This window comes from Diuraphis noxia, unplaced genomic scaffold (assembly GCF_037042655.1).
Source record: "Diuraphis noxia isolate RWA-SAM2 unplaced genomic scaffold, SU_Dnox_SAM2 contig0003, whole genome shotgun sequence".
Classification (NCBI taxonomy): Eukaryota; Metazoa; Arthropoda; class Insecta; order Hemiptera; family Aphididae; genus Diuraphis; species Diuraphis noxia.
The window spans coordinates 69,844,759-69,855,946 of NW_028301713.1; the positions used below are offsets into that span (position 1 = coordinate 69,844,759).

General features: G+C 27.4%; 1 protein-coding gene across 1 annotated transcript; it reads right to left on the reverse strand.

Moving 5' to 3' along the window:
- Window positions 1-1,865: 1,865 nt before the first annotated feature.
- LOC107162600 (uncharacterized) lies at window positions 1,866-7,027 on the reverse strand. The gene is made up of 7 exons (XM_089223017.1): window positions 6,893-7,027; window positions 5,081-5,172; window positions 4,688-4,909; window positions 4,459-4,601; window positions 4,260-4,358; window positions 3,896-3,960; window positions 1,866-3,790 (listed from the first exon to the last, which is right to left on the reverse strand). Exons 1-7 carry the CDS (start codon window positions 6,946-6,948, stop codon window positions 2,125-2,127), a joined length of 2,343 nt encoding a protein of 780 aa, XP_089079143.1. The 5' UTR covers window positions 6,949-7,027; the 3' UTR covers window positions 1,866-2,124.
- Between the last annotated feature and the right edge of the window lie 4,161 nt (window positions 7,028-11,188).

Genomic DNA, 11,188 nt, shown 5'->3' on the forward strand with positions numbered 1-11,188 from the left:
TCGATTAAAAGGAATGCTTCCTTTAGCGCAATCAGATAAGTTTTGAAGTAAAGTAAAAATTCACAATATGATAAACTAACAAAAGAAAAAAAAACACAAAAAAATTGCTTGAGCAAAACAAACTACAACAAAAAGCTTTAAAAAAATTACTTGAAGGTTTTTTAATTTTGATTTAATTACTAGTATTTTACTATTTTCAGTATAATGTATATCATTCTTGTAAAATATCAGTGTATAAAAATTATTTATACATTTTCTATACTATTATTAAAATATTTATTAAAAAGTCTTCAACCTAAATAAAATTATTATTATTTTTTTATTCAATGGCTACGTTATATACGATTATAATAGTTATCTTTAAGTAAATATTAAAATGCAATAGTGTAGTAATTAAAAAAAAGTAATTTAATGAATGAAAATATTTTTTTATATTATTCAAACATAATACATTTTTTTAAACACTTTTAATAATATGATATACACCCATAGATAATTATATCTATTGATATACCTGCAACATTTCAAACATTTATTTATTAATTATTTTATTTATCAGCATTGGCGCAACTAGACATTTGAAGTAGGGGGTGCTTAAGCTCCAAGTTTTTCTGTGACTCGATGGGACCTAACACCACTATTTGCCTATATGTTTGCCTATATTAACCACTAAAACCAAACAAAAACCATAGTTCTGGTTCTACAGAGGACAGTACAGGGTTATCAGGGAATACCAGATTATATTATTATGTTAGGTACTGATTAAAATATACCATACAGATATATATATATATATATAGCACAGGCTATTTAAAATAACTAGACCGCTTCGACATCCTTATTTCTAATAAATTAAAATCAACACATCCAATAATTCAACATATAAATAACAAAATGTTATATTATAAAAATTACTATTGTGTTATAATTATAATTCGATAATTTTTTTTTTTTTTTAATTCTTAAGCGATTTTTAGGGGGTGCTAATTTAGACTTAGGGGGTGCTAAGGACCCAAAGCACCCCCCCCCCTAGTTGCGCCAATGTTTATCAGTGATTTATATAAGTTATAAAAACTTAAAAAATCAATTTTCTCATAACTATCAATTTTTAGGTTCTTCACTAATGTACTCACAGTGCGGATGCATCGTCTAATAATATAATATAAGCAAATGTATCATATTATAGAAACGGCCTTGCAGTATAGTATACTGCAGCGTTAGACCATTTTTTAAACTGCAGTTGTACCTACTATACAATACTAAAAGTGTTAAGAGTTTAGAGCTCCGAGACGCTGGCGTACTTTTTAAATCTGTCATATTTACATTGATAATAATGTTTACCACCATTATATAAATGCCATTTTAGGTTAAGTTAAATTAAAATAATAAAACTAATAAACCCAATATTTATGTAGAAACAATTGGAAGAAATTTACGGAATTATTAGTAACGAGAAAAGTTCAAGACACGACGAATAATCTGCAAGTTATATGCATTCATGGACAAATATACACGTATAAAAATGCCCACAAATAAAAAGATTTTTTTCTGTTGATTGAATATTTTAAATAAAGTTAAATAACTCATAATTATAAAATCTCGAAAACATAACAATAATATCTTAGCATTTCTAAGCATTAAGAATTGGACTAGGCTCCTGCTTATGTAGTTAAATAAATGTAAATGATATAGTACGTGTAAATTTCAAACTACAAAAGTATATACAAATTATACTAGGTAATAAAAAAATTAAAAAAACACATGAAATACTCGTATATTATAAATGGTTTTCATTCTAAATATTTGTGTAAATATATAAAAATTAAAAAATTAAAAAATATATAAAAATAATATTATTGCTTGTTTAATATTAGTAAAAAATTATTTTGATTTCTAAAAATAAGGGTATAATCAATCAGATATTAATAAATATATATAATGAAAATAAACGAATGTATTCTATTGCTCTGGTGCGTGCGTTATGTTTAACGGTAGTTTATAATTTTTCAAAAAAAATTTTTATTGTGCAAAATAATCATAGAATTAATCACAAAGCACTATATGAAATATAATTTTAATACACTTTACAAAAATTTAAATTTTTTTCTTCAGTTTACAACGATTTTATTCAGAACTTTTTTTAATATAAAACTCTTCTTTTGTATGAGGTAGCAAAAGCCATGGGAGTTGAATAGGAATTTCTTTGATTTCATTTCGATCAGATTTACAGGTTGTAATTAAACTTGTTTCCTCTTCAGAATTATCATGATCAATTATGTCAAGAGTATTCAAATTTTTCGGGCATAGGATTTGCGAAGTGTTAATAGTTGTTTGCTCCGAATATAATGAAGGTGAACTTTTGACTAGTATTTCATTTAAATTTGGATTTTCACACGTTTCAGAATCGTTGTTATTTAATATGTTATCAATTTTGATTGAACCGCCAAAATTCCGATGATCAATATTTATAACATTATTAGTATTATTATTATAGTTTTTATCACTATTCTTGTCGTCGTTGTAATCAAAATTCGTCTTTAAACGTTTTCCGCTTTCAACTGGATTTAATTTGGCATTTATGTCATTCATCTCTGTAGAAACTATTTCATTTACTCGTTCGCCTTTATTGTCGACGAAGTGTTCACATTTTTTGTTCAATCGTTCTGAAGGTTCGTCACCACCAAAATTCGTTTTTAAATGTTTTCCACTTTCATCTGGATTTAATTCGTTATTCGTGTTATTCTTATCTGTAGAAACTATTTCATTTTCGGTATGTTCGACCATCATCTCGGTCGACGCGTTTGAACATAAACGGTCATCATCGGCACACTGTTCAAGAGAATAATATGGTTCAGTAATGTTTGCCGCGGCGTCATTCGTTGCTAACGCGTCGCCTTTATTGTCGACGAAGTGTTCACATTTTTTGTTCAATCGTTCTGTAGGTTCGTCACCGTCAAAATTCGTTTTTAAATGTTTTCCACTTTCATCTGGATTTAATTCGTTATTCGTGTTATTCTTATCTGTAGGGACTAATTCATTTTCGGTGCGTTCAATCATCAGCTCATTCGGCTCAGCCGAGTCGTTTGGACATAAACGGTCATCATCGGCACACTTTTCAACAGGATATGGTTCAGTAGAATTGTTTTCCGCAACGTCATTCGCTGCTAACCCGTCGGCTTTATTGTCGACAAAGTGTTCGCATTTTTTATTCAATCGTCCTGTAGGTTCGTCACCATCGCCATCATCGTCTGCGACATCGATGATCATCGGGGGACGGCCATCGTTGTCTTCTCGGCTTCCGCTGTTGCAGTCTACCATGGTGGCGTAAGTGCTCCGTTCTCCCACTGCAGGCAGTCGATCACGCGGATAATCTATGACGTCACCCTCGAGGTCAATGAAACCTCCATCGTTATCACCCACGTTGTGGTGTGTCGACAGATCAGCGGAATCGTCAGCTGCAGTATAGTCGTCTCCGCCGTCGTGATTATCGACGATTTCGCGTACCAACGGATTTACGTCTTTGGTGGACGATCCGTCGTCGGCGGAATCGTCTTCTGAAGAGTCGCATTCGTCGTAATAGTCTTTAGACACGATCAGACTGTCCTTAGAATCTCCTCCGTCGTCACCTCCCCGATGGCCATCACTGTCACCGGAGGCCGATGGAGTAATTAGTACATTCCTATTTCGGCGCATATTCATTAGTGCTTTTACGGAATCCGAAATGGTTTTTTGTTCGATTTCGTTTAATTTAATTCTCATGGCTTGTTCCGCTTCGATACCACCCGTACTCCTGCATGGATATATATAAAAAAAAAAAGTTTTTCATTATTTTTACCTAAGCGGGTATCTGTGGTATAAGTATTGTTTTCTACTGAAATTAATAACTAATTCTCACCAAGCTTCTGCACATAAACGGTCCTTTTTGAATATTGGCCTCTCATCCAGATTGCATAGTTCTTTCTATAAAAATAAACACAATTTTCAAACAGCTTAAATAATGTAGAATATACAATTAAGTGTTTATCAAATTACATAGGTAATAAAATATGAAAACGTTTGTAATATTTTTAGTGTTTAACTTGGATATCAATGATATCATACTATTTAGAAATCCGGTTGATTTTTTAAAAACAATAATATCGGCAATATAATAATAATAATATTATTATATCATCACTTAAGTGACACGAGGTTGTTTATTGTCTATTTGAAAAAAAAAAAATAGAACAATGATATACTAACATAATTTTAAAACTTACACATTTAATAGTTAACGTTTTTCGATAGTTTTTTATCTTCGAAATTACACTATTTCCAGTTAAAGATAAAACGCGCAAAGATTCCATGTTGGTAAAAACCTATAAAGTTGGAAACAACAAAAAATTGAATCTCATGTGCAATTCACAATCATTTATCAGTTATAATTAGTACTTAGTAGTTTTCTAGATATCAACTTACATTAATGATTTCTGGATCATCTAGGTGGTTAAATGAAAGATCGAGTATAGACAACGTTTTACAGCTGGCCAAATGAGCAATGTCGCTCGCTGTAGAAAGCTTGTTGTGAGATATAATCAACGAATTCAGGTCTTGCAAGTGATCTAAAATGTATTTATTTTTTTAAATAATAATAATAACAATAATATCCATTATTTTTCAATTCAACTTGCTTGTTTGCATTACTTGCCTAAGTTTTCAATAATCTTAACGAAATTATGGCTCAAATTTATCGTGTCGAGTTTGACTAAAAAATCAAGATTTTCGATTTTCGAGATTGCGTTGTTGTGCATGTACAAACAGACGAGCTTTGTTTGATTGTCGAGTCCAGAAATATTCGTTATGCAATTGTTTTCTAACCACAGACATTTTAGCCCAGTATACTCATCTAAGTTTTCAATCTTTGAAAATCCTTGAAACAACATTATGATATTAAGCACTAAAGTATATTTACTACACACAGCCACATGAACTTATTTAAAGAGCTTTGCGGAACTCTCAGTCCAAATAATTAGTATGGTGCATTTGTAAATATTATAATAATATTATGTATAACTACGCAGTGAGCATATTTTTTGCATACCTCTAAAATGAAGATAAAGTACATCATTGAGACTAGGGATTAAGTACAATTTATTTTGTTTGCATATTTCTTTGAGTGTTTCTTTCGTCATTCTGAAAATCATATTTGTTTTCAATTGTATTAATTTTTATTTTTATAACTTAAAGAAAAACGAAATAATAGTTCAAAATACGTATTATATGCTAGTATTTAAAATGAAAACATCTTACTTCAATTCCAATTGTATTGTGGTGTTATATGATGTATTTAATGAATATTATTTTATTTAAATATAATATAGCATAATATTCATAACCGTTATGGATTGTATGGATTAAATTGAGGTGTTTTTTAGTTTATATAATAACGTATTTTTAGTACAAAACTATAAAATAATAAGTGTGGAATAAATATAGTACCTATAGTCTAAAACACGCACATTAATACTATGTATTGAAACTTAAAATAATACAATGCACGCTTATAATTATTGATTCATAAAACATATTATCGCATCAATAATGGTTCTGCAATATTTGCAGGCAGTTAGTGTCTATAGATATTAGATAGACAGCGACTTTGCAAGATATTTATTAAATTGAACTTCAACTGCGTAAAGAAATTTGAAAATAATTTATTTCAACCTATTTAATTGTTTGAATAGATATTAATATAGTGTTATAAGTATAACAATATGGATTACCTATGTATATATCATAGGCGTGCGCAGACTTTCATTGCAGATGCAGCATATAAAATTAAGCAGCCCATTTTTAAACAATCGGCCAAATAAATGTTGAATAGTCAAAATTATAATTATTGATCATATTATACACAGGCAGTGTTATTGTTACCTAAGTGGTTATAATAATATCATTTTTTTTTTTTTTAACAATTAACAAATGTTCACATACAAAATTTAAGGAAACATTTGTTCACTGCTTTTGAAACACCAAGTTACAATTACTATCAGACTTTATTAGTTATAATATAAAATAATTATATTATTTATGGTTCACATTAATTTTATTTACTTATTAATTATTATAATTTATATTAAATTATTAAATAATGAATTGCCCCGACCGGCCCATAGACTAATCAATCGGCCCAAAAAATGGGGCAGATGCAGCATATGAACCTTCTGCTACACCCGTGCGCACGTCTATGGTATATATTGAAAATTATTATTCGAGTTTATATATATTGTTGTAATTAATAACCATAAAACATATTTGTACAAATAGAACATTATTTTATAAGCTATTCACTTTTTTCTGCTATTAGCTTATAAGTTATAACTTTATTACCGTTGCTACATAGAGCATAAAAGTGTTACCATTCATTATGAATACTAGAATTTACCACTGATTATACTAGTATTTATAATCAATGGTGTTGTATTAAATTAATGATGATATAGGTATTTGATCATTTATTACTAATATTCTATTCACATTTTACCGTTAATATATATAATATAATTATAGTGTTATTGAAAAAGTCTATAAGCAGCATAGATTGTAGTGTCGCGGTGCTTTTCCCAATGGTCATATTATCCATAAAATGAAAAAAACTGCTCAACACCACAGCACGCCCTGTATATACTCACAAAATCCAAGAGTAGTATAATATTATATAATAACGGTTAGGTAATACTGTAATAGTGTGCATGTACCTGTATTATTAATTATTAGAACCACAATGTTCATTTCTAAGTTCGTTAGTTCATTAAATTATTTTTAATAAACTTATTTAATATATAAACCATAATTAAATCATAATGCAATTCAATACAATAATGCAATATAATTAACGACTTTTATAACGTACCCAGATTCGAGACGGCGTTTATGAAAATCATCGTTCAATTCATCAGTTTTTCCCATTTTGGCGATAACTACTAATGATCGGTGCTTGAATTATTTTACAAATCTATTTTATTACAATATTTTTGATGTTTGGACAAGTTCAAGAATCTAGATAGTGAACATAATATTTTGGTCGATAATATAAATGTATGTTTGTATCCATAGTGATTAGAGATAACTGATAATAATATCATAGGTAGGTAATTGGTACCTAAATGAAACAGATCCGTTTCTATAGAAAATAATATTTACCGAACAACTGTTCATCATACATTATACATCATACATCGATTAAAATATTGTGACAACGTTTTGGTTAAAACTACATTAACTATTTATTTATTATGTACAAATTTTCAATTTACTGGTGAATGTCCAATGTTTGTAAAAATTTAAATTTGTAACGATCGTTAATTTGACATTCCGGTAAACAATAAACTGTAAATGGTAAACTTTTTTTTATAGGTAGAAAAATAGGCATTTTTATTTTGTCTTGCAATCAATAATTATGAGAAACCCAAACTAAATCGTCTATTACGAATATTAATTTGACCTTTTATTAGAATCACTAATGTGTATAGTCACTATGTGATTATGTCAATCACTACGTAAATCACTTATTATGATTTTATTAACTTTCAAAGATTCTGTAAACAATGTCAAATATCTATTACCGTTGTTTGTTTTTGAGATACGCAAAATTTGGTCAAATACTGTTTTTTTTAAAATAAAATTATCCATTTTTATCCATGTATTCCCTAACGTAATGAAAATTACTGATGATTTTCAATGTTGACCATACATGATGCACCAACTATATACACTTTCCCACCAGAAAAGTTACTCAAGTTGAAAATTGAAATACTATTTCGACTACTTATCGTGCATGCGACTACACGAGTACCTACAAAAAAAGATTCTCTCCACTCAGAATCTAAAATTGTATTAGTTGAATATTATTCACTAAGGTATTTCCAATTATAATTTATCAAATAAAAAAAAAATTTTAATTTATGAAATATACCGAAATTCCTAAATATATCTTAAAGGTAATATTATTGCCTTTGCAATTTCAACAAAATGTATTAATAAAGAAAACTGAAATGTTCTACGCTATATGCTTTAATATTTATGCCATGTGGTTAGGACCCCCGCATCATATTTTTGGCCCAGTTACAGAACTAAATCCGGACTCCTCTTAAATAACAATTAATTTTGAAACATTTGTCTAATATATATTGAAGTAATTATTTACATGAACGCCGGGCTCCTCAAAAATCCGGGCCCCAGTACAATGGGTTATTTTGACCCCCTTTTGTGGGAGCCCATTTGTCGTACGTAAACTATAATAGGTGGAGATTATGTTTTTGAACTTTTTAGTAAATGTTTTTCAACAGTTATACGTAACAATATTTAATAATACTGATTTAACAACAATATATTTTAATTAAATATGATTAAAATATTTAAACAGTTTTACGAATTATTTATGTATTTTCATTGACATGAAAAACATTATAATAGGAGGTATGTAATATTATAATATAACGTCATATTCAACTCATAATATTGTTCTGTTAAGTTTAAATAAATACAAACTAATTATGATAATAACATAAAAGGCATTATAATAAGTAGAGTAATAAAACAAACGTTCAATGGAAATATTTACAACTTAATTAGTTTATCATTAAAATGACAATCAAAAATATTCAACGATAAACATAGATACTAAGTCTAGTTAAAGGTCAAGTGATAATTCTAATTAATGTAATTAATGAGTAGTTTCGTCTGAATCATATTATTTATACACAAATAGATCGATGTTCATGATGACTGTACGAACATTGCTTGAACTTCTTAATTAAAAGGTCATGTTACTCATAAATTAATGGTTTTTGTTTGAAACTTTGGACGATAAACAAACCTAACCTACATAATATTTTTCGAATTTTTGTATGAAACCTATCTATAATGCTTAAGTGTTTTCACAAGCCTACGGTTTTAATTTTATTAAGTTACCAAAAACATATTTTTTTTTAAATGCACATTATTAATTTTATTTATTATTTGTTTCATCTGAGATGTAAATATTCTGATATTCGTATATTGAGGTTGGGAAATAATTAAATAGGTATAATAATAAATTAAGATAATTAATGCCAATTTAATAGCTGATTACTTGAAATATAAAGTACGAGTATTATGTCACAATCGTATTATTGTAATTTATTATAACTATGATTCCCAATAAGCTTTGATACGAATTCCGTGGTAAACATATCTTACTGGTAATAGTAAATACTAAATACCTTAAAAGTATAGTGACAATTGTCTAGAATAATAACTTTGAAGTTTGTAAGCGACATTGAACATTTGTTGTCCATTGAAGTTGTTTGTTAATATGTACTTACGCTGATTGTTGATGCTGTATACATATTTATAATATAGTATATACCTATTGTTGACGCAAACAAGTGACCATCTACATAATATTATTATATTATATTATTGTATATGAGCTAACAGCTCAAATAGCTGCTACCTATTATTATTATATTCCGTTGCGTCATAAGAGCCACATATATTTATTATATTCTGTCGTGCCACAAGGGCCGTACAGTACATTATTAATTATATTGTAAATTATTTTGAATTTGCATATCATACTGTTTAGCCATAAGGGCTTGATTTATTATTATTACTATATTTTTATATTATTGTTTTGCTGTGGATTTTATATATTTGTAAAATTATTATTGATATAGCGTATTATACAGCAACTAATTATTACCTGAAACGTGTTACAATTTTTTATTATATACCATTAGTTTTAACCATACACCCACACAATTTATACAGGTCGGTCGGTGTGTGAGTATATTATATATAACACGCAAAGTATTTTGGCGATCGGGCGTCGCGGACTATTATTGCTTCGTTCCCGGCCCCTACACCTAGCTATATTAGATAATGTAATAACAAGGTATTATCATTTATATAGTTTAAATTTAATAGAATTTATACTCAAGAGTATTATATAATAGGTACCTAATGATATAATTTGATAACCCTCATTAATACAGTTTTATTATTGTAGAAGTATAACTGTATAAGTCTTTTTTCCAAATGTTATTGATATTGTAATTTAAAAATTTAATACATAGGTACATAAATCGCATGACTCATGATTATTGGTGAATTTTATACCTATTTGATACTGTGGTTTATAAAATCATTAATTGTTAATTGTTTTAAATTTATTATACATTTATAACTTATCTGAATTAAAACACTAACTTATAGTATAACTATATATGTACTGTTGTATGTTAATAGTTACTAACTGTAAACATGAACTTAATCATTTAGTTGGCATATTAACTTGTTTTTTATAACTTGTACTAGTTAGTAGTTGTACTGGAGTCTATAATTAAATTGCATATATAGGATGTAAAAAACTTAATTTTATTCCTAAAAAAAAAACAGAATTGTACAATTTAATTTAATTTAGAAAATGTATACTTAAAATACTAAAAATGTAACAAAAAAAAAAATTTATTTTACTAATGGTCTAGTTGTCAATGTACTTTGATCAATAAAAAAAAAAAATTACATATATAATTAATTAATAACCTACCCCTAATATAATATTAGAACAACTTTAACAAATCAACTAGGTATCTAAACATCATTAAAAAATAAATAAATGAATTAGGAAAATTTATAATTTCCTTACTTAAAAATAATACCTACCTTGTTAACATATTTATGTAATTATTGAAATATTTGTAAGGACAATAGTAATTAGGAAGTATTTAAAAGTAAGTTTATTAATTTATTATTATTACATAAGTACTTATTTTATTGTTGGTTAATTTATCAAAATGTTTATACCTAAACTTGTTATATTATTTTATAATTTTAAGGCTTAATGTATTATATATTGGTATACAAATTATTCGCATCAATTAAATAAAAAAAAAAAAAATGCCTTAACTGATATTGATTAAATTTTGATATTCAAATATTTAAATCGATATTTTAAGTATATTTTATAAACATATTTAATATGAAAGTTGTTTATGATTTATTATTTAATATCATAATTCATAATATTCAATTTGGTTATTCTATATTATTATTTATAACCCACCTTCAGTGAAAAATGATTTTAGACTAATAATCATGACCCATTTTCTATGATGTAAATGCATGCACAGTCTTGCAACTCTTAAAACGTTATATAAAACCATAA

Excerpts from the sequence above, each read along its gene's own strand:
- LOC107162600 (XM_089223017.1), bottom strand. The coding sequence starts at position 6,948 with ATGGGAAAAACTGATGAATTGAACGATGATTTTCATAAACGCCGTCTC. Across the intron at positions 4,910-5,080 it reads ACTTTATCTTCATTTTAGAG|GATTTTCAAAGATTGAAAAC; the intron begins GTATGCAAAAAA and ends TGTTGTTTCAAG. Across the intron at positions 3,961-4,259 it reads AAACGTTAACTATTAAATGT|AAAGAACTATGCAATCTGGA; the intron begins GTAAGTTTTAAA and ends TTATTTTTATAG.